The sequence below is a fragment of the Chrysoperla carnea genome, chromosome 5, assembly GCF_905475395.1.
Source record: "Chrysoperla carnea chromosome 5, inChrCarn1.1, whole genome shotgun sequence".
In the NCBI taxonomy this organism is placed as follows: Eukaryota; Metazoa; Arthropoda; class Insecta; order Neuroptera; family Chrysopidae; genus Chrysoperla; species Chrysoperla carnea.
In genome coordinates this window covers 13,656,761-13,677,499 of record NC_058341.1, presented here as the reverse complement: position 1 = coordinate 13,677,499, position 20,739 = coordinate 13,656,761, and the positions used below count along the sequence as shown (strand labels likewise).

General features: G+C 31.5%; 3 protein-coding genes across 5 annotated transcripts; 1 reads left to right on the top strand and 2 right to left on the bottom strand.

Annotated features, from left to right (window-relative positions):
* Positions 1–295: 295 nt before the first annotated feature.
* Positions 296–9,240, bottom strand: LOC123300114 (mediator of RNA polymerase II transcription subunit 16). Its single transcript, XM_044882595.1, has 11 exons — positions 9,081–9,240; positions 8,856–9,002; positions 7,965–8,163; positions 7,616–7,880; positions 7,229–7,554; positions 6,260–6,801; positions 5,520–5,850; positions 5,258–5,456; positions 1,068–1,177; positions 755–1,008; positions 296–479 (listed from the first exon to the last, which is right to left on the bottom strand). The coding sequence occupies exons 1-11, from the start codon at positions 9,143–9,145 to the stop codon at positions 443–445; spliced, it is 2,475 nt and encodes an 824-aa protein (XP_044738530.1). The 5' UTR covers positions 9,146–9,240; the 3' UTR covers positions 296–442.
* A 507-nt stretch (positions 9,241–9,747) lies between these two features.
* On the top strand, positions 9,748–17,697 carry LOC123301871 (ATP-dependent zinc metalloprotease YME1L). Of its 3 annotated transcripts, none has more exons than XM_044884815.1 (6): positions 9,748–9,891; positions 11,348–11,867; positions 11,981–12,275; positions 12,874–13,187; positions 13,277–14,172; positions 14,454–14,905. In XM_044884815.1, the coding sequence occupies exons 1-6, from the start codon at positions 9,865–9,867 to the stop codon at positions 14,649–14,651; spliced, it is 2,250 nt and encodes a 749-aa protein (XP_044740750.1). In that variant the 5' UTR covers positions 9,748–9,864; the 3' UTR covers positions 14,652–14,905. The 3 variants fall into 3 exon arrangements, with proteins under 3 accessions (XP_044740750.1, XP_044740749.1, XP_044740748.1); XM_044884814.1 differs by lacking the exons at positions 9,748–9,891; positions 12,874–13,187; positions 13,277–14,172; positions 14,454–14,905 and adding exons at positions 10,326–10,584; positions 16,030–16,346; positions 16,484–17,376; positions 17,444–17,697; XM_044884813.1 differs by lacking the exon at positions 9,748–9,891 and adding an exon at positions 10,418–10,584.
* A 153-nt stretch (positions 17,698–17,850) lies between these two features.
* Positions 17,851–20,479, bottom strand: LOC123300261 (glucose-6-phosphatase catalytic subunit 1). The gene is made up of 6 exons (XM_044882802.1): positions 20,281–20,479; positions 20,036–20,200; positions 18,742–19,043; positions 18,514–18,683; positions 18,126–18,244; positions 17,851–18,067 (listed from the first exon to the last, which is right to left on the bottom strand). The coding sequence occupies exons 1-6, from the start codon at positions 20,340–20,342 to the stop codon at positions 17,854–17,856; spliced, it is 1,032 nt and encodes a 343-aa protein (XP_044738737.1). The 5' UTR covers positions 20,343–20,479; the 3' UTR covers positions 17,851–17,853.
* Positions 20,480–20,739: the final 260 nt, after the last annotated feature.

The window sequence follows — 20,739 nt, the reverse complement described above, 5'->3', positions numbered from 1 at the left end:
CATAACAACATTTCATCACAATTCGGATATAATAGAAGAAATAAGGTTTATAAAATTTCGAACTATTTGGATATAATAGAAGAAATAAGGTTTTGTAATAAAGTGAAAATCGAATACTCGATTTCCATAAATTCAGATACACTCGAGTCACGATTAAAAATTCATTTATCCTTTTTACTAAACTTACCTCTTTAAATCCTCCAAATAGTAGATAAAAAGAATGATCGAAATTTTGTTTTATTATTGGATTATCATTTTAGGGTTTTTTTAATAAAAAAGATATATGATAAAAAAATTGATAAATAATGGTTATTTTTTTTTATAATTCTTATAAATGACATTAGTAATTAGATCTTATTATTACAACAACAACAAAAAAAAACTATTATTCGAAATAACTTAACTAATAGGAATTATAAAAAAAATTAATTTACTTATTATTTTAATATACGGTGCTTACGCTCCATGGTCCACCGCATCTGAAAACAGATACAAATAACATTTAATTTCCCCAACCAAAAAACGTGTTAGTTTCCCCTTGAATACTTGTGGCTGTGATAGCCAGAGTACGAGAATGATAGATCATTAGACATCGAATACTAAAACTTTTCAATATTTTCTACTTCCATATTGCTTGACGCATTAGTCATGATTGCCCAGTTTCCGACTTAAAACTAACAAAATTTTGACTGTTGCAGCCAAGTCACTTAGCACGCTGAAATAATTTAAAAAAGTATTTTACAAAGATACATACTTGCAAGATGTAAGCCATCGTTGTTCCCACGCTCTTAATGCACGTGACGTCGTTTGATGTGGTGTCACAGACTGAGAAAATGGTGCACGGGCACGTCCTCCACAACGTGCACACACACGTACTTTTCTTGGTGCTTTTCCTAACCATGCATGTCGTATACAATCAACAATTTGTTTTTGACTTCCTATTGAATACAATGGATTTTCTGAGCCACCAGAATAACATAGAAATTCAGGTTCGTTTCCATATTCAAACTATAAATAAATTCATGATTAAGTTGAAAGTTTTGCGATTAAGTTTTGATAGAACTTACCTGTAATGGAAAATTTTGTTGATGTAATAAGGGTGTTGCTAAAGCGATTCGACTACCGTTGTGATTAAATTGTGGAATTGTAACTTGACTAGGTAGCTGACAACACTCATCTGAAACAATTCAATTTTCATTTTTTTCGATTGCTTCTTAATTAAGGTTGTTATGAAGAAAATGCTACCTATTTAATGACAAACTTTCCAAAAATTTACAGTCAATAATTATTCATATAATAAGGAAAGCCTAGCCAAAATATGACGTAAGTTCTGTTCTTGGTTTACGTGAAAAACGAAGTTAAAGTTACTTGTTTAAGACGTTTTATTACATAACTCGAGACCCAGAAATGACAGCTTCACAAAAAACTACCACAGTATTTATTAAAGGCTTATAAATAACTACACATATTTACATTTCTGTTTTTAGTTTCTGAGATAATTAACAAAAATTTTCACAAAATGTATGAAATTTGTTATTATATTACGGTTAACAGCGTTGCACACATGTTAAAGATCTGTCATTGGATTGTCAAAAAGTAATTTAATTAAATAATGATATTAATTGAAATTTTTTTATTAATTTAAATATAAAATAATTCAAGAATAAAATAATTTTTTTTAACACAATTGAACTTTTACGAAATTAAAATTTTAAATACTCTTTTTGGGTTATAATATCATGAACTGTTAACATAAACCTTTCAGTGTTGCCAGACTTTATACGTCAAAATTACTAAAATATAACTAAATTACACGATACTAGACAAAAAAAAACTTCACGAACAACTGAATTTATTTAAAAACATCATCATCACGAATTTCTCCACTCGTAGAATTCGGTTGAAGTGTACACTTTTCTTCATCTACAATCCATTCTCGTACAGTTTCTGATTTATCTACACTACAATTATTAATTGCAATAAAAGCTTCCGAAACTAAAACTGGACTTTTTGGAACATTTGCGATAAAATATTCTTTTTCCTCTACAATTTGTTCAGCTTTTTCTATGTGTTCTTTATCAAAGAGAAATTCTTTGAAAAATTCTTGTCTAGGTGTTAGCCTACACATAGGTGATTCTAATAATTCCGTACATGCTGTAGTTGGAGTCGCTGTTGTTGGAGTGGTAGTAACTAATTGATGATACTCGATAAATTTTGCTTTGGAATCTGCTTCCGATGACTGACGCGAGACTGTATCTTCATCTTTGTCTTTTAAAAGTGAAGTACTTTCTTTACGATGATATTCGATAAATTTAGCTTTTGAATCTACATCCGACGGATGACGCAAAACTTCTTCATCTATGCTTTTTAAAAGAGAAGAATTTTCTTTTCGTTGATGTTCGAAATGTAAACTGTCCAAAACTTTATTTTCTTCTTCCACAGGTTTTTTAAATTTATTATCATCGATTAATGACATATCACTACTCTGATAATAATTTTTCGATTGTTGAAGCACAATATTATATCCACAAGCGTTAGCTCCTCCTACAGGAGCTTTTTCTTTTCGTTTCCATCGCCAACACGTTACAATTATTGCCAAAATTATAACGAAAATAATAAACGCAATCAACCAATACCAAAGAAAATTCTCGTACATAAAGTCGTTAAACAATTCTTTTAAACAATAGAAAATTACAGGTGTAATTACAAACCAATATAAAACAAAAAATGTAATTGTAATTGTTGGTAATGAAATACATCGAAATGGGTGCGAACGAATTTCATCGGGTTGATATATTTTATTTTTATTTTTTGTAACAAGTGATTTTTTTTCTGTTACTTTATTATTAAACGCCATTTTCACTTGAGACTTAAGCACACACTGTAAAAAATTAAATGTGTTGTGGTCCAGTTTTCCTCTTGTTTTATTCTTATCACAGTTTCTCTTCCTGTTCGATGCGATAATGTTTAGTTTGGTTTGGTAAATTTATGTATTAAAAATAACATTTGTGTTAACGTATTATTTTTAGTTTATGTGATTCGATAAACAGGAAATGATAATTTTCATTTGAATAATAGAATTAAAATTTGATTCAAAGGTGTGGTCCAGATCAATTATTTGTTATTAATAGAGTGAATCATTTATTTTTCACAATCGTTTCAAGTATTTTTAGGTCATTAATTAATTATGGATGAATCCGTAAACGCAAGGATTTCTAAGAGATCGATAATTCGTCCAAAAAATAGTCCAGAATCCCCACCTGGAGGAGAGTCATATAAAACTACTTCGATTTAATCAATTCTCGTTTACTACCAGATTTTCTATGCCATTTATAACCACATTCAATCGAAAGTGCTTATTAAATTGGCATTTTCGTTTGTTAAAGTTATATAATATATAACAATTTTTATAAAAAACCCTCTCCTAAAATCCAGAGTTGTCCGGTAGACTGATTGTGTTATTCAGTCCCAGGCGATTCAATTCCTCGAAGCATTTATAGACTAAAAGTACATATTAATGCATGAGAAATGAAATATTAGTGAGTCAAATCTTGAAATATTAATTAATGGCCACAGTTTTTTTAAAAGAAAACTCCGCAAATTTTTCGAAATTTACAATTGACCCTTTTCAAATTATTTATTAACATGTTACTATTTTAAATGAAAGTATTGGTACACATTTGATAAGAAAAAATTATAATATCAATATATCAATATTCAATAACCAAGAAAATGAACAAATAAAAATTCTTTTATAAATTTTATTATTACAATTTTTTTTAGAATAATATTTCGGAAATAATTTCATTGACCTTGATTTCAATTTTGAAAAAATTCCCTGACATTTCACTAACTTTTTGAGTGAGACAAAATTAAGAGTTGCACGTTTTCAAGTTAAGTGGCCGCTATGTATTACTAATTGCGTGGCGCTACACCAAATAAACTCCAAGGACAACTAAATTTATTCAAAAACATCATCATCATGAATTTCTTCAGTTGAAAAATTCGGTAAAAGTGAACACTTTTCTTCATTCACAACCCATTCTTGAACAGTTTCTAATTTATCCACACTACAATCATTAATTGCAATAAAAGTTTCCGCAACTAAAACAGGACTTTTTGAGGGAATATTTGCAGCAGTAAAATATTCCTTTTCCTCTACAATTTGGTCAGTTTTTTCTTTACATTTTTTATCGAAAAAAAATTCTTTTCTAGGAGTTAATTGACGTCTAGGTGATTCTAATGCTTCTATATAAGATGTAGTTCGAATCGCTGCTGTTGGAGTTGTTGTAACTAATTGATGAGAATCGATAAAATTCGCTTCTGCGGATTCTACATTCGATAACTGAAGCGAAATTGTGGCTTCATCTTTAGCTTTAAAATTTGAAAAGCTTTCTTTTCGATCATGTTCGAAATGTATACTGTCCAAAATATGTTGTTCTTCTTTCTCAGGTTTTTGTAGTTTGTTTTCATCGTCCAATGGCATATCACTATTCTCTCCCTCCCTGTTAGGTCTACCTAAAGGAGATCTGACTTCTTTTAAAGGAGTTTGTTGTTTTCGTTTACATGGACGACACGTTGCAAGCAGTACGAGATTATGAAGAGTTATATAGAGAATTTCACAAATTAACGGTGATCTATTACGTCTAAACAATAAATTTATTATAATAATAAAAATAATAAGGGCGACCAACCAATACCAGCCATAATTTATGTTCACAAAATCGTTCAATAATAAAGGAACACAAAAGTACAATAATAAAGCAATGCATGTAACAGTAATTACAGGTATAATAACAAACGAGCATATATAAATGAAATAATCCGAAAATTTTGGTTTCCAAACCTCACATACATAGATAATTCCCCCATTTGCGTCAAAACTATGGTCTTCCCCTGCATTATTTGTCCACATTATCACTTTGAATTTAAACACACACTGTAAAAATTAATGTGTTGTTGTAGTTTTTCTCTTGTTTTATTCTTATCATAATTTCTCTTTCCAGTTCATCGCAATAATGTTTAACATGTGATTGATAAATGGGAAATTCTAAATTAATTATTTGTTATTTTTGTTATTGATAGAGTGATTTTATTTTTATGATCGTTAGGTCACCAATTAATTAATTATTTGACTCTCCGGCAACTAATTGAAATTCAATATTTCATATTGATAGTACCCACTTTGTAGTCTAACCATGTAGAAATTTCTATTTTTGGTTCTAAATTTTAAATTAAAACAAAAAAAAACGCTTACCTATTAATGAATCATCTGGTTCTTGAGGATTTTGCGCCAAATGACTGAGTAATCGAAATACATGAGCTAAAGTATCATGACTCTCACTGGATCGAACAAATACTGGTAAACATGCTGGTCGTAACAATCCCCATATACGTATAATAACTAATAATTCACGTAACGTATTTAAAGCTTTCACATCTTTTAAAAGCTCATACTAAAAATAAAATGAATTTAATCACCATAAGTTTATTAAAGTATATTTTACAAATTAACTTACATTCGAAGTATTTTTTTGCATACTGCTACTCGGAGAATTTGGTAAACGTGCTAATAAACTAAGCGCCAAATCAGCTACCCATTGAATTAATTGTTGCAGACTTTGTAAAGTACTTGGCTCAACTGTAAATTCTTTCGCTTCTAAGTGCATCAACACTTTATCAACATCTGTTTGTGTTTCGGTCATTACAGCTGCAAGAGAATCTGCAGGACTTTTGTCGTGTGAGCTCATATCACTTGGACGTAATAAACTTTTAAATGCTGTTGCAATACTGTGTAACATTAATAAATTTGTTAAATCGCTGGCTTTGGATTGTCCTTGAGATGTTAACCTAAAAAGTGTATAATTTGTAAAAATCTTAAAATCGTACATACAATAATTTAAAACTTTATTCTGGTTTTAAAAAAGTATACTTTTGGTATAAAACGAATTCATAAAAGTGCCATAGAAAATCAATAATCGAAATTTCATTAATCTCTATACTCGGATTATTTTAGATAGGGCCTAGGACAACCTTGGGAACTTCAAAGTGTGTTTTCCTAGTGGTATAATTTAGTGATTCGAATTTATATTATTGTTAAATTTTGGTCAAGTATTTTCTATGATATCGCCCGAAAAGTCTGAAATCGATTCGTGAAATTACTCTTTGTACCTTATTTTAATCGATATTTGAAAAACTATGCGTCCAATCATTGAAATTGAAAAATTATCTATTAATACCTTAAACTTCAAAAACTTACCTATATAAAGCTGTTCGAATATATAAAAATTGTACATAATAAAACTGCTGTGTAGCGGATAGCTGTCGATTAAATGTTTCAGTTAAACGTTCACAAACCGTTTCCAACAACGTTGTAGACGATGTATTTCGTGATACACTACATGCCAGTAATAAATCTAAACAATCAAATCCAGATACAACACAATACTCTAACATTGTTACAATACCCGGTACAGTTAGCGAACTACCCGTAATTTCATTGACCGGTTGCAATTTGAATAGATACGATTGTCCATACGTGTCCACAGCCAACAATATGTTACCCAACCATGACGTATCGATATGTGATAAACGTAAATTTGAATCGTCACTACGTGGTATGTTAACGGTGACCGTACACACTTGTTTTAACATATCACGATATAAACAGTGTATGGTGTTGTCATTCATTGCAACGATGACGTAACTGGATGGTGGTACGGCGTTTGAGATACAGAATTTACTTGTGGTTAATGAAGCTAATTGTGAGTGATATGTGAATTGAGATTGATGTTGCCAAAGCTGAAAGAAAAACAAGAATGAAACATATGTTAGGTTAGAGTCACTGTCCTGATGTGGGGCACACCTGGATCAAAGGGTCCGGTTGTGATACTGAAAATTGGCTCATTCTCGGCCACTACCCTACCAACCATTTGGAGCTGTTTAAGAACAGCAGGAGTGCTTTGACGTCAATGGACTTAAGGTCGGAGTAGTCGTCAAAGAAAAGTTGTCTTAAGTGGGTTGCCATATTCACATACCAAGAGCTAAATAGTGAGAGCTATGACAGCTTCTGCAATAATCGCGATACACTGCTAGGCCTAGGCGTTCAGCGTGCCTGCCGCCTAGCCAGTGTCCTGAAATAGCCGCAAAAATTTTGCTTGAGAGGCCTTTGTAAGTTTTATATCCATTTTAAGAGACCCTCATTGAGGACCAACTTTTAAATACTTACAACAGTTTTAAATGAGGGTGTTTCAGTTCCAGATCCAAGCAAATGATGTACAGGTAAGTCGGTTTCATGTAGTTCCCATACTTGTAGCACAGAATTATTCATTGTATTATTTACAGCCCCAACAACCAGTGAATCGGCATCTTCTCGAGTGACCCATCGCAAATGTGTAACGTTTAAACTTTCATTATTTATTACCGATATAAAAAAGCTTGGCAAAGCTTGACTTGTAATAATACAGTTATCGTCAACTTTAGCCACTGAGACACGATAACATTGTATTGGATGTGCCACACTTCCTCCACTAACAGCGATTAAAAAGTGTCCATCTAAAAATTCAAGAAAATCGTTACTTGAGATTAAAATTTTATCGTATGTGTTAAGTCCTACTTTTTCCGTAGCAAATATCAACGGCTGTAACATGTTTCCTGGTTGCACCAAGACTATCGGTTGTAATGGATGCCAAAACTGGTCCGGATTCAGCTGATACAATTGGCTTAGGGAACAAAACGGCACCTAATAAACCAGTGGCTGTGACCACTAATGCACCTTCAGCTGGTTTTCGACCAAATCCACGTACCGAACATGCAAAGCGTAAATGGCCAAATTTTTCATTGTATAATGAATTGTCTTTCTTTTCCGAAATTAACGATACCTAAAATTTGTAAATCGAAATTGTTGTATGAAATATTTTGGGAATTAATTTCCGCTCCTAGATTATTGATACAGAAAAATTTACTTTTTTGCCATTATGAAAGAAAGCTGCCGCAAGTATATGTTCACCTTTGAAAGACGCTGTATAAATGCAATTCCATTGATTTACAATATAATTGCAAGATTGGAATACCTTAAATTCACCCGAAACATCACAAACTAACAATAGTTTTCCAGGTAAATCCCATTCTAAGGATGTTACATGCGCCCAATTTGAATGAATTCTGTTAAAAAAAATTTAAATATATTTTTAAATAAAAATTAACGGTAAGGATATATGGACATTGTTTAGCTTGAGTCTCACGTTAAGATTTTTGTTTTCTAAGTCAAAGATACATTTTGAACCCTTTCAAAAGTTATCAAGAATGAAATTGAGTTTAAAAATTAAAGTTGTCTTTGTTTTCAAACCAATAAATTTGTTTAGATGATACCTCCGCGATAAAAGACTCCAGAGAGGCAATCGAGCATACTTTGCAAATGTGAAGCTCTTGAAAAGCAAGCTGATTACAAGAAGGACAAAGTTGAAAATATACAAGACTTTGGTTCGACCAGTAACGCAGAGGCGCATTATGGAGGAGGCCAAGGCCCACGTCGGGCTATAGAGCCTATTGTTGTTGCTGTTGTTGTTGATGATACCTCCAGAAGTAAGAATATCTCGAAAATTTAACGAGAATTCAAAAATTTGTCGCCTAGGAAATTAAAATATCCTCAAAAACTCTTTTGACAGCCGAATTTCAACGGGGAAACAATATTTTTTTATTCAGCTCTAAGAATCACAGGCACCACTTTTTGCTGGACACAATAAACCAGATTCGAGAGATAGTATTCTATGAAATTCAACCAGAGGTAGATTATATTTGTGGAAGTTCTGTTTTAATCGTGAGAACAAGCTTTAACAAAAATTTTATTTACATACTTGTGTGGATTCCATGGTGTGTTCAAATCAGCAATATAAACATGTGAACCCCATGTCTTATTCGTTGTATCATCAAGTTCCGTAACAGTCGTAAACGCTATCAAATTATTACTAGATATTGTACATAAAGAAATTGTTCCATTCAAACTAGAAAATAAATAACAAACAAATTAAAATTTGAGTGAACCTTAAAAATTGAATAATTCAAGAATATTTATTAGTTACCAATTTAAATTCGGTGGTGACTTCGGTGTACGACGCTGTAATGAATAAATTAAATCCATACTCATAACGTATTCAATACATTTTTTATTTGAAAACGGAATATTTTCACAAAAATAAACACATTTTTCTTAGCTTCTTTTTATTTCAAAGATGACAGGTCATCCATATTTTCAATATACACAACGATTAGAAAAGTGAAAGAACTAGCATTCTAGCAATAAAAAGAAACTTTTAACAAAAAGAAAACCGACTTCAAAAGAAAAACTTTTCCAAAACAAATTAATATGCACTAAAAAGTAAAAAAATAATGATAATATAATGTAGTTAAAATTATTGTTATTCTTGGAGTCGGTGTCAGCCAAGCTAATTTAGCAAACTTTTCCGTTAGAGTTGTTTTCATATTAATTTGTTTTGGAAAAGTTTGAAATTAATGCAAATTGAAGACTTTTATGGTTTTATCATGGATGCCGTTGTCAGAACTGGATCAAAATCAAAATCGAGACTACACGGGAAGCACCAGCTTTCAAATAGATAAAGAATCATCAAAATCGGTTCACCCAGTCAAAAGTTCTGAGGTAACAAACATACAAAAAAAAAAAAATACAGCCGAATTGAGAACCTCCTCCTTTTTTGTTTGAAGTCGGTTAAAAAGTTGTGACATCTTCAATAAACTGTGGTTTTGATGTAACATTTGGATAAACACGTAAAAGTTCTGAATAAATTATTCAATATATTTTCTTGAAAATCTACTGTACAATTTTTATTGTATGATTGCATCGAAAGAATGTTTTCCACACAATATCAAAATCAGGTAGGCAAAATATAAACTCTTTATTCTATAAAAAACTATCAAAAGTTAGGTTAAGTTTATCCTTTTTTTGCGAAATAAATAAGTCAAAAATAGAACTTTCAAAGAAGTTTTATATTTAATCAATTAAAGCAGATTTAAGCAAAAATATGATACATTGCTTGAATCAATTTCACACAATTTTTGAGAAAAAAATATGAAAGTTTTGTATACGTCGTCGGATCAAAGTGACAAAGAAATATGCTAAACGTTTCGTATTGTTTATTAGTTTATTTACACCATTTCCATCAAAATTTACAAAAAATGGATGTAATAGTTTTATTTTAAAATATAAAATACCCAAAAAAATAGAAATACATGTAAAAATAAATTTAAATTTTTGTACGATTTTCTAAATATTTAACCGGATTAATCCGTTCTGAAGTGCTTTCGAATTCGGGCAATGTTTATTATCAAATTCAATAAGAATTGCTTTATGACATGCTAGTGCAAGCGTTGCAATGTTAATCGACGGATATACAAACTAAAATGGATTATTGGCAAACATTTTTGAAACGTATTTTTACATATAGTTGAAATTTTTGAGAATAATGTAAACGATCAGAAAACATCAAAATAAAACAGAAACGTTTTTCTTCATTTGATATGAATTATCGTCATATTGTTAAACGATTGAATGACGTTGGAAATCTGCAGGTTATTATTAAAATTAATTTTTTTATTGTGCAATTTACGGAGATATGATGTAATATGACCCTCAGTTATTTTCTTATCAAAATTTTTTGATCTTGATAAAAAAAAGTGTAAACATTTGAAGTGCTCAAGTTTGTTTCTAACAAAATGTTTTAATAATTTGTTTGACATGAGTCAATGAATTGTAAAAAAATTTTCGTGTGAATGTCCCTAACACGGTGTTTTTTTCGAAATTTAACTTGAAGTTTTAGAAAAAACGGTTATAATGTATCATTGACATGACATTATTAGTAAAATGGTAAAATTTCGCATTATGACAATATCTAAATGGTAAATTTGCTTTTTCAAAGATCTTATATCCCAGATAGAATTATCACGAATTTCATTATCGCGGTCAGACATGACTTCCGTTCATTATCCGATTACAAAAACTTAAAATTTTTAATGAATAGCTGTAGAGAGTATACTTTTACTGCTTCAGTAGGTTCATGCACAATAGACCTTTTTCATGAGAAACAGAAATGCTTTTTGATAATTTTTTATGAAAATATAGGTCGAGTAGAGCCTGTAACTCGAAAATTGCGCATTTTTATCAATAAAAACTAAAGTGTATTTAGTAGTTTAGTTTAAGGCTATATGAATTTCGGAAAAATCATGGAAAAGTTTGAACAGTTATTTTCGAAAATTGGGAATTATTAGGAAATTGTAAACGTTCATTTCTGTGGCAACTCTGATACCAGTATTATTATTTTTTCTTAATTTATAGGCATTGTTTCATCTTTCACAAATCTCAAATATATTAACACCAAGACAAAATATCTTACTTCATCATAAAAAATTAAAATCCGTAAAAAAAGAACAACAAAATGGAAAAGAGACCGTTTTATACGCTGACAGCTTCAACGAAGCAAGTAAAAATTACAAAGAGTACTATCCATTACTACCGCCAGTAAATAATATCGATTCAGGATTGATCAGGAACGATTGGAATGTAAGCTATATTTCAAAGAACACATTTTTTGAAAATAAACATGGTTTTGCTGAACAAGAACTTAATGTTACACAAAATAATATACAACATAATAAAATATTACCGAAAATCTATTTGGAAAATGGCAAAAAACCATTTATATCATCTGAATTTTATAAAGAATTGAGACACAGTTTATTTTCACAACAAAAATTTATATTCGATGTTCAAGTACGTGGTTTTAAAACTGAACGAAGTGTTCAAGCAGAAACTATCAGGAATCCTACCTTATGGGCTCGATTAAGGCGATCATTAGGTAAATATATTCTTTTTTAAATACTGTCATAAACATTATCTTATTTTCTTTGCCATTCAGTGTATTTTTTAAGAAAACTGTAGTTTTCCATAATAAAAGCTGTTTCTATTAAGGTTTATCTGCACCAACAACTCAAACACATATTGATAACTTCGCAAGTAATGAAAAATTAAAACAAATTTTAAGTGAAGGAGCTGATGGAACATTACTATCAGGAACTGGAACCCCAAAACAAAACTTGAAAATTGCATTTGCTGAGGGTTATTTAGCTGGTAGCACTACACCAAATCGAGAACAAACTTCAAAAGCATCACGTTATTTACGAATAGTGCAACAAGTGCTAACAATTGTTATATTTATAGCGATCGTAGCAAGTTTAATGGCTAGCGCTAGCGGGTCAGTTTTTAGGTAATTCGATTTCTAAAATTGATTTTTAAAAAAAATCCATTTCATAATTCTAACCTTAAATCCTTATTATCCCAAAGAACTATGAAGGAGGAAATGAAACTTTACAATTTTGTCAGATTATAAGAAAATTGTTTTTAGCATCTTTAGTATTTCTACATTTATATTTTCTTACACGATAGCCTCTTCATTTTCTGGTAAATTTAACGAAAATCTTGCCATATTGTTGTTATCAGATCAGTGTTCGTGAAGATTTTTTTAAACAGTTTTTGAAGGTGATTATTTGATGTTTTTATATTCGTTGCAAATGTGTTAGTGTTATGTAAAAACTCTGGAAAAGAAAACCCTAAAATTGCTTGTCAATATTAAGTTTCCAAGAAAAGTTAGAAAAAATATTTTCAGTAAGTTCCTTCTTTATATTATCATATTCTATTTATAGTACAATCGACAGGTAGTTCCAGGTAGAAAAAGGTCGAAGTTAAAAACAAACAAATTTTCTGTCATGTCATTTCCTCTGTTTATTTGTTTTTATTCGAACCTAAAATCCTTTGATCCTTTATTAATCAATTTAAATATTTATAACTGTTTTAAAATTTTGTAGAATACAATTAGGAAATCAAGTTGAAGTCGATCCTGAAGAAATTCATGTGACTTTTGACGATGTTAAAGGTGCCGATGAAGCAAAACAAGAATTAAAAGACGTAGTTGAATTTTTAAAAAGTCCCGAAAAATTCTCAAGTTTAGGTGGTAAATTACCAAAAGGTGTTTTATTGGTAGGACCACCTGGAACTGGTAAAACATTACTTGCAAGAGCAGTAGCTGGTGAAGCGGGTGTTCCTTTCTTCCATGCTGCTGGTCCTGAGTTTGATGAGATTTTAGTTGGTCAAGGAGCTCGACGAGTTCGTGATCTATTTAGTAAGATTTTAGTTTTGTATATGAAAACATCGATCTCTCAAATTAATATAAGTAGATAATTATTAATTATTACCTTCTTTTTATTATAGAAGCGGCTAAAGAACGATCTCCTTGTGTGGTGTTTATCGATGAAATAGACAGTGTTGGTGCAAAACGTACTAACAGTGTACTCCATCCATACGCCAACCAAACAATTAATCAATTGCTAAGTGAAATGGATGGGTTTCATCAAAATGAAGGTGTCATAGTACTTGGTGCAACAAACAGACGTGATGATTTGGATCAAGCCTTACTTCGACCTGGTCGATTTGATGTTGAAGTATCAGTTCCTACCCCTGATTATACTGGACGTAAAGAAATATTATCCTTATATTTAGGGAAAATTTTATGTAAAGGTGTAGATATTGATTTATTGGCACGTGGTACAACAGGATTTACTGGTGCCGATTTAGAAAATATGGTAAATCAAGCAGCTTTGAAAGCAGCAATTGATGGATGTGATACTGTTAGCATGAAATATTTAGAAAATGCACGAGATAAGGTTCTGATGGGACCAGAACGTAAATCAAGAATACCAGACGAAGAGACAAATTTAATAACAGCGTATCATGAAGGTGGTCACGCAATTGTTGCTTACTACACAAAAGATTCTAATCCATTACATAAAGTAACGATAATACCACGGGGTCCAAGTCTAGGTCATACAGCTTATATTCCAGCAAAAGAGACTTATCACGTTACAAAGTCACAATTACTTGCCACATTAGATACAATGATGGGCGGACGAGCTGCCGAGGAACTTATATTTGGTCCAGAAAAAATCACATCAGGTGCCAGTAGTGATTTAAAACAAGCAACATCAATTGCATCGCATATGGTGAAGGATTGGGGTATGAGTGAAAAAGTCGGTTTACGAACATTAGGTGATAATTCAAATAAACCATTTGGAGGGGGAGAAACGCTTGCTGCTAGTACAACTGAACAGGTATGTCGCAATCTAGAAATGCAGTCAATACTTTTTTAGGAGCGATAAATAAATGATTTTTATGATGCGCGAAAACTACATATTGAAGTTAGTTAACAATTTTTTAACACTCTACAGTTAGTCGATAAACGAAATGTCACTCACAATAGACAAATATAGATAGATAACAGATTAAGTACACTTCCCTTTTTTTTTCAATTCTACGAACCCTAAAAGCCAACTGTACTTTTAATATACTGAAAACTCTGAAAAATTATTAATTCCTTTTTGTTTCTTTACAGATTGATTCTGAAATAAAGAAAATAATGTCGGACAGTTACGAACGGGCCAAAGCAATATTAAAAGCTCACGCACGTGAACATAAAGCACTTGCGGAAGCATTATTAAAATATGAAACTTTAGATGCAGAAGATATCAAAGCCATTATGAACGATAAACCTACAAGTAACGCCAAAAAAACAACGCAATCAGAAACGTAGATTTAAAAGTTTTTTATTTTTAAATTTGTTATTGTAATTGGCTAGTGTATCAATTTCTACTTTTAAAGTAATTGTTATTAAAAATGTCAATATTATTTTGAATCATTTTGAGTTTGAAAACAATCCTTCTTTATATTTAGAGACAATTAAAATTAAAAAAAATTTAATAAACTAATAATAGGGCTGAAAAATGTGATGTTTGAATTCGTGTTTGCGTCTCCAACGGATTTTTTTTTAAATAGTGCAAAATGTACTTTATGTTTACTAATAATAATACATAGGAGGGGTACCGCAAATAGGTCCCTAACATCTAGACCAAGAAGTCCTCTGTGCTCTCCATCAGAACAACCCGCCACCGGAAAGTGAGACGTCTCCGGGTAAGAGATGCTATTTTAAGCAGATGAGGCTATAGGATTCTGTCGAGGCCAGACGCCACGCAGAGACCCAACAGCTTCTTAGCTGGAATTTCCCGCAGGATTGATGGATCCAAGGTTTTGGACCGAAACATCCTAAACCTGACGTCCTACAGGTTTGTACAGGTACAAATAACATGTATGGAGTTTTCATTGTATTATATACAGGCCGTACAAGTGGGATCCAACAAGTACCATCCTTCTCAACTGTGCTCTAGTGAGTTTCAGGCGAGCTCACTTGAATGGCCTAGCTGTGGTTATACACAGTTTGGCCTAAAGTCCCACTAATCAAGATGGAAGCCATTCTTTGATTCGATAAAATACAGAGCATCTTTTGATGGGAATGATTGGCTCAGGTAATAGGGGTGTTTGAGACGACCCCTCTTGCCAACGAGTTCGCTGTTTTATTCCCTTTAACGCCAGAGTGGTCCGGTACCCAGATCAGTCTGTTATTCAGTTCCAGGCGTTATATTTTATTTAGTAAATATTATGTATTACAATTATAAATTTTTTTTTAATATTAATTTATTTTTATTTTATAAATAGATGACACGATCCAGGGGCGGCCTTAGCAAGTTTTAAAGATGATGTGAGATTTCATTATGGAGCTCCCGTTCCATAATGTACACCGATTTATTCGTAATTATGCTTATTAGTTCTTGTTGTATTAACAGTAAGGCGCTATTGTTAATGACAACCAAAAAAATTGTTAAATACTTGCGGGACAATACTCGCATCATCCTAAGGCCGCCACTGCACATAATAGTTAGGCTACCTAACAATTTATGATGAAATATTTTATTATAAAGTGCTTAAAATAAAAAGATATTTGACTTTATCACAAATTTTGTTTTTAATTGTTACTAGCGAACATTAATCTGCCCCAAATATGTTTCATTTCCTCTTATCCGTTTGTTCTTCCTTACCGATAAAATTGAATATTCACTTTTTTTTCAATTTTAAAGCAGGATTCAATTAGGGAATCAAGTTGAAGTTGATCCTGAAGAAATTCATGTGACTTTTGATGATGTTAAAGGTGCCGATGAAGCGAAACAAGAATTGAGAGAAGTTGTTGAGTTTTTAAAAAATCCAGAAAAGTTTTCAAGTTTAGGTGGTAAATTACCAAAGGGTGTGTTATTAGTAGGACCACCTGGAACGGGTAAAACATTACTTGCTAGAGCGGTAGCTGGTGAAGCTGGTGTACCTTTTTTTCATGCTGCTGGGCCTGAATTTGATGAAATATTAGTTGGCCAAGGTGCTCGACGAGTTCGTGATCTGTTTAGTAAGTTCCAAAATTTCTATTGATAATGGTTTACAAATTAAAATTAGATTTTTACTTTGGCTTGATTAAAATAGTTATATTTTTGAATATATTAAAGCAAACTAAAATAATTAAACTTCACTTGTTTTTTTGAATAGAGGCGGCCAAAGAACGAGCCCCTTGTGTCGTATTTATCGATGAAATAGACAGTGTCGGTGCAAAACGTACCAACAGTGTACTCCATCCATACGCTAACCAAACAATTAATCAATTGCTAAGTGAAATGGATGGGTTTCATCAAAATGAAGGTGTCATAGTACTTGGTGCAACAAACAGACGTGATGATTTAGATCAAGCATTACTACGACCTGGTCGATTTGACGTTGAAGTATCAGTTCCTACACCTGATTATACTGGTCGTAAAGAAATTTTAGAGTTATATTTAGGAAAAATCTTGTGTAAAAATGTTGATATTGATTTATTAGCACGCGGTACGACCGGATTCACTGGTGCTGACTTAGAAAATATGGTGAACCAAGCAGCATTAAAGGCAGCGATTGATTGTTGTGATACAGTTTCCATGAAACACTTAGAAAATGCACGCGATAAAATTTTAATGGGACCTGAACGTAAATCAAGAATACCAGACGAAGAAACAAATTTAATAACGGCATACCATGAAGGTGGTCACGCAATTGTTGCTTACTACACAAAAGATTCTAATCCATTACATAAAGTAACAATAATACCTCGTGGACTCAGTCTGGGACATACAGCTTCTATACCAGCTAAAGAGAATTATCACATAACAAAGTCACAATTACTTGCTACAATCGATACAATGATGGGTGGCCGTGCCGCCGAGGAACTTATATTTGGTCCAGAAAAAATCACATCAGGTGCCAGTAGTGATTTAAAACAAGCAACATCAATTGCATCGCATATGGTGAAAGATTGGGGCATGAGTGAAAAAGTTGGTTTACGGACATTAAATGAAAGTTCAAAGTTTTTTGGAGAAAGAGAGGTTCTTTCTGCTACCACAACTGAGCAGGTGAAAAAAATTCCATCATGAGGGTGTTAATCAGAGAAATAATAAAATTTAATTTTTTTTATAACAGGTTGATTCCGAAATAAAGAAAATAATGTCTGAAAGTTATGAAAGGGCAAAAGCAATATTAAAAGCCCATGCTCGTGAACATAAAGCACTTGCCGAAGCATTATTAAAATATGAAACTTTAGATGCAGAAGATATTAAAGCTATTATGAATGATAAGTCAGCAACAAATTCCAACAGACCAGCATTCGAAACGTAGATTTAAAATCTTTTAATTGTGTTAACTAATTAAATTGGCTAATGTATATCTTTCAATTTCTAATTAATGTAATTAAAATAATTGATTTTTTAATTAAGAGAAAACTAAATTGATCCATTTTCAATTATTTATTCATAAAAATTATATAAATGCAAAATAACAGAATTTAAAATTTCATAAATTAAACTAAATTAAAAATTTAAATACGAACATCTTCACTGTCTCTTTGGTTTCTTAGATTTTACAGCGGCAACTTTTGGTATTAACGCTAATAAACATATTGGGTACATCATTGCAATCACAAAATGGCATACATAAAATTGTACAACCGATTGTGAGGGTATCAATTGTTCAATGTATCGTAAAACTCCACAACAGAAGAGTGTTACTGCAATACCAATTGTTGGTGAGATTCCTTCCGGGCGAATTCTAATAGAGGGTAATCCAAATTAATTGAAATACAATCTTTTCGGCCTTCTAAACTTACCGGATATTAATTGGTGATACCATTGCGATTCCATACGCTGAACCTAAGAGTCTTACCAGAGAATATATTGGTGTCGAACTAACATGAATATTTTCTGGTTTTTGGCACCATTTAAATGCCTAAAAATAAATTTTTACATTTGCACAATAAATCTATGTAATTCGATGCATGAAAAATATAAACGTCCGATCAAACAGAAAGCGATGGAATTACTACGCGAAGAAACTTTCTTGTCTTAAAAGAAGGGAATATATAACAGCTAAACATTCCAGATACAAGAGAGAAAACTAAAGAAGGAAAAAAATGTTATAAAACTCACAACGAGGTGTGGTTTTCTTTTACGTCGGTAGTTAGCTTTCTATTTGCACAGATCCTTTTAATGTCTTACCAATTTTACTGACCACTGTGGATCAAATCCTAATCCTTTTTGTGCCCAATAAACCCCAAAAGTAATTCCTAACATAGTACTTGTAATTGCTAACATTTTTATACGAGAACATTGTTTCCATTTTGAAAAATATCCACCACAATCTGACAATGACCGAGCAACTATGTAACCTAACAAACAATTGCATAATCAAATAGTTTTCTGAAACATTTTGCACGAATATTTTACCTAGAAATGCGCCAACTACACATTGATGTGGAAAATGTGCAGCCACAAACATTCTAGACAATGAAACCGCAATTAATGCAACTAAATATAAGGTCCATAGTATATAACTAAGTCGTGGTTTCTTTTTGGCTGAAAAAAGTGTTATTGCAAAAAGTACCGATGCTGTACTCATTAAATGTCCTGATGGAAAACCAGGACCTGTTTCACATGTTACTGATGTTTGTTTAATTTCTGGTCTTGTTAATTTACCGTAAACGTCTGTTTCATGTACCCACCAATATGGTCTATCTTCCATGAATATCCTAAAAATTGGTTAATTTGTAATAATTCTATAAAAAATTAAACAGTTTTGTCTAATTACCCAAAAATTTCCGGCAGAAACTTTTTGATAGATGTATTCCCTCTCAGTGGGGGATTTGTATTTTTCTAGGGAAAAATTATTTAAATGGGACAGTCCTCACATAAAATTACAAGAAATTTAATAAATATAATTTCTGTAAAATCAAAAGCTAAGTAGCGCAATTATTTGCATGCAAATTTTATTTCACTTTCATTCGATTACCACTTTAAAGAAGAAAAGAAGAAAGCAAGTACCATAGTTAAAAGAAAAAAACCCATTTTAACTTTAAATATAAAACGGCGTGGACAGTACCGGAAAATTATTAATATTTATTTTCCATTTTGAAATATCTAAAAATTTCTGCAAAATGAAAATGACTGTGCAGGGTTAGTTACATAATAAAGAAAGAAACCCCAATTTAACTTCCTAGACGATATGAGATTTAGATTTAGTTTCCAAGAGTACCTCGAAGATATTAATAGAAAATAGGAAAATGAAAAAAAAAATAACATATACGTACGGCCTTTGGAAATCCTCTTGAAAGAAAATAAATTAGGGAACATAAAATGAAGATGAAACTAATGATTCCTACGATATGAAATTTTTCCAAAAGTAAAAAAATATGAAATATGAAACTATAAAACAAAAAAATTATACAAAACATTCGAATAATTCTAAAAAACTGAATAATAGACTTGGAGAAATTGACTCAAAATTTCTAACCATTCGTTACAATACAGCGCTAGTCTTCCGGGCGTAAAAGAAGGAAACTTTTTTAAAAAATAATCATATCGAAGGCGGTATGAGAGCAATTCGAAACCGTTAGAAAAGTGTAGAATGATTAGTTTTGTGTCATCAGCATCTCCAAGTCTAGTATTTTCAATTTAAAAACAAATTGTTGGGATTCTATTAATTGATTTTTTTTTTAAATCCCTACAAGGATGATAAAAATACCATTTTAAAATTGCATTAATCCAATCGGCGACAATACCACTGAAGAAAACTTCTCCAGCTAACTTTGTATCAAATGCAGCTAAAATTGGAAAAAGTATACTCAAAGCATAATCGGGATGTCCAAGGTGTGAAGCGGAAAGTATAGATTCCTCATGATTTGCAAATCTAAAACAAGTTTTTTTGATTACTTTCGGGAAATAATATTTTTATGAGTTTCAGATTTTAAAATATTTTTGATTACTCACGTGGTTTGGACACTTTGTATAGCGGTTATCCCACTTTTAAGAAGGGTATTATGAAATTCCATTTTACATAGATTCAAAACTTTCGGTAGTTAATTTATTTTGGATACTGAGTTTGATTTAATTTAAAATAACAATGGTTTGAGCGTAGCCAGTTTTCAAAAATTGAAAACTGTCATAAAATTTATTAATAGATAATGGTATTCGGCATTACCAACATACAAAGTTTGATTTGAAAGTCACTAGAATTACGTGCGAGTGTGTGCCAGCTTCATGGACAATATGGAAAACACTACGTGTGCTTTAAGGATTTGGTTTTATCCTTTTGCAGTTCACTTAAACTGTAATAGATGTCTCGTAAATCGATCTTATGTTTTTAAATATAGGCAACTTGTATTTCATTACTGTAAATATATATAAATTGGATTAGAAACTTATTTGGATCCGACGAAAAGTATGGCA

What these genes read in the sequence shown, in the direction of transcription:
- LOC123300114 (XM_044882595.1), bottom strand. Translation starts at nt 9,145, where the DNA reads ATGAGTATGGATTTAATTTATTCATTACAGCGTCGTACACCGAAGTCA. An exon ending in TGATATTTGCTACGGAAAAA is followed by an intron (nt 7,555 to 7,615) that starts GTAGGACTTAAC and finishes TTGAATTTTTAG; the next exon opens with ATGGACACTTTTTAATCGCT. An exon ending in CGATGGCTTACATCTTGCAA is followed by an intron (nt 480 to 754) that starts GTATGTATCTTT and finishes ATCTGTTTTCAG; the next exon opens with ATGCGGTGGACCATGGAGCG.
- LOC123301871 (XM_044884813.1), top strand. Translation starts at nt 10,534, where the DNA reads ATGAATTATCGTCATATTGTTAAACGATTGAATGACGTTGGAAATCTG. An exon ending in GCTAGCGGGTCAGTTTTTAG is followed by an intron (nt 12,276 to 12,873) that starts GTAATTCGATTT and finishes AAAATTTTGTAG; the next exon opens with AATACAATTAGGAAATCAAG. An exon ending in ACGAGTTCGTGATCTATTTA is followed by an intron (nt 13,188 to 13,276) that starts GTAAGATTTTAG and finishes TTTTTATTATAG; the next exon opens with AAGCGGCTAAAGAACGATCT.
- LOC123300261 (XM_044882802.1), bottom strand. Translation starts at nt 20,342, where the DNA reads ATGGAATTTCATAATACCCTTCTTAAAAGTGGGATAACCGCTATACAA. An exon ending in ATACAAAGTGTCCAAACCAC is followed by an intron (nt 20,201 to 20,280) that starts GTGAGTAATCAA and finishes AACTTGTTTTAG; the next exon opens with ATTTGCAAATCATGAGGAAT. An exon ending in ATTAATGCAATTTTAAAATG is followed by an intron (nt 19,044 to 20,035) that starts GTATTTTTATCA and finishes ACCAATTTTTAG; the next exon opens with GATATTCATGGAAGATAGAC.